The sequence below is a fragment of the Austrofundulus limnaeus genome, unplaced genomic scaffold, assembly GCF_001266775.1.
Source record: "Austrofundulus limnaeus strain Quisiro unplaced genomic scaffold, Austrofundulus_limnaeus-1.0 Scaffold353, whole genome shotgun sequence".
NCBI lineage: Eukaryota > Metazoa > Chordata > Actinopteri > Cyprinodontiformes > Rivulidae > Austrofundulus > Austrofundulus limnaeus.
The window spans coordinates 146,869-147,958 of record NW_013952755.1 but is presented as its reverse complement, the minus strand read 5'-3'; the positions used below and the strand labels follow the sequence as shown (position 1 = coordinate 147,958).

Sequence of the window (1,090 nt, the reverse complement as noted above, 5' to 3'; positions counted from 1 at the left end):
ATCCATCCAACAACCATCCATCCATCCAACCATCCATCCAACAAACATCCGTCCATCATCATCATCCATCCATCCATCCATCCATCAACCATCCAACAACCATCCATCCATCCAACAACCATCCATCCATCCAACCATCCAATAACCATCCATCATCCATCCAACCATCCATCCAACAACCATCCATCCATCCAACCATCCAATAACCATCCATCATCCATCCAACAACCATCCATCCATCCAATCATCCAATAACCATCCATCCATCCATCCATCCATCCATCCAACATCCAACCATCCATCAGGATACTGTTGGAGCTCCAGCAGGCCTGAGCGACCGGGTGGCTGCTGCTGTGAGGATTGAACTGCTCCAGCGGCGCCATGGAAACCGCATCCCAGATCTTCACGCAGTCTCCAGTGGACACCAGGCGTGTCACCTCCTCCATGACAACAGCTGCAGGTAAAAAAAACAAACACCTCAGCGTAAACAGGTTGAACTGATTAAAGTCTGAACCAACATCTGGGTCATTGATTAAAGAAAAAAATGTTTTTCTTTTTGTTTTCAGCTCAAATCAAAGATGTGATGACACTTTCTGAGATGAAATAATCACCTTTAAAGGCTGTGTTTGTATGAAAGCATCATCTGTAGCTGAAGGACAAACTTTCTTATTAAAGCTGCTCCTCAAAAGGCAAACTGAGCTCATTTTACCTTGTTTTAGCAAATAAAATAAATTAATTCAAATAAATTATCTCCTAATGCAAAAAGAGATTTTAAGTAAAGCACCTTTATGACAAAACTTGAAATTAAGTTCAACAAGAACTCTCCTGTGGTCATTTTATTTATTTATTAAATTATTTTCTCAGCTGCAGACAAGAGGTTTCTCTTTAATAAAAGGTAAAATTATTAGTTATAGTTATTTGTGTTGTTTTATTGTGTGAAATGTTTTGTTTGTTTTTAATAAAATGAATAAATGAATTAAACTAAAACATTAAATATCTTGACTTTATTCTGACATTAAATAAACAAAAAACAATGTTTAGAAAAAAACATCTTGTTTTCTATAATATAAACTAATGGATACATAACAGA

General features: G+C 36.9%; 1 protein-coding gene across 1 annotated transcript in view; it reads right to left on the bottom strand.

Annotated features, from left to right (window-relative positions):
* nedd1 (NEDD1 gamma-tubulin ring complex targeting factor) overlaps positions 1-454 on the bottom strand; it is a 10,219-nt gene extending 9,765 nt beyond the window's left edge. Inside the window, exon 1 of the mRNA XM_014022986.1 lies at positions 311-454. Coding sequence (XP_013878440.1) covers positions 311-446 — 136 coding nt within the window. The 5' untranslated portion in view covers positions 447-454. The remainder of the gene's footprint in view (positions 1-310) is intronic.
* Positions 455-1,090: the final 636 nt, after the last annotated feature.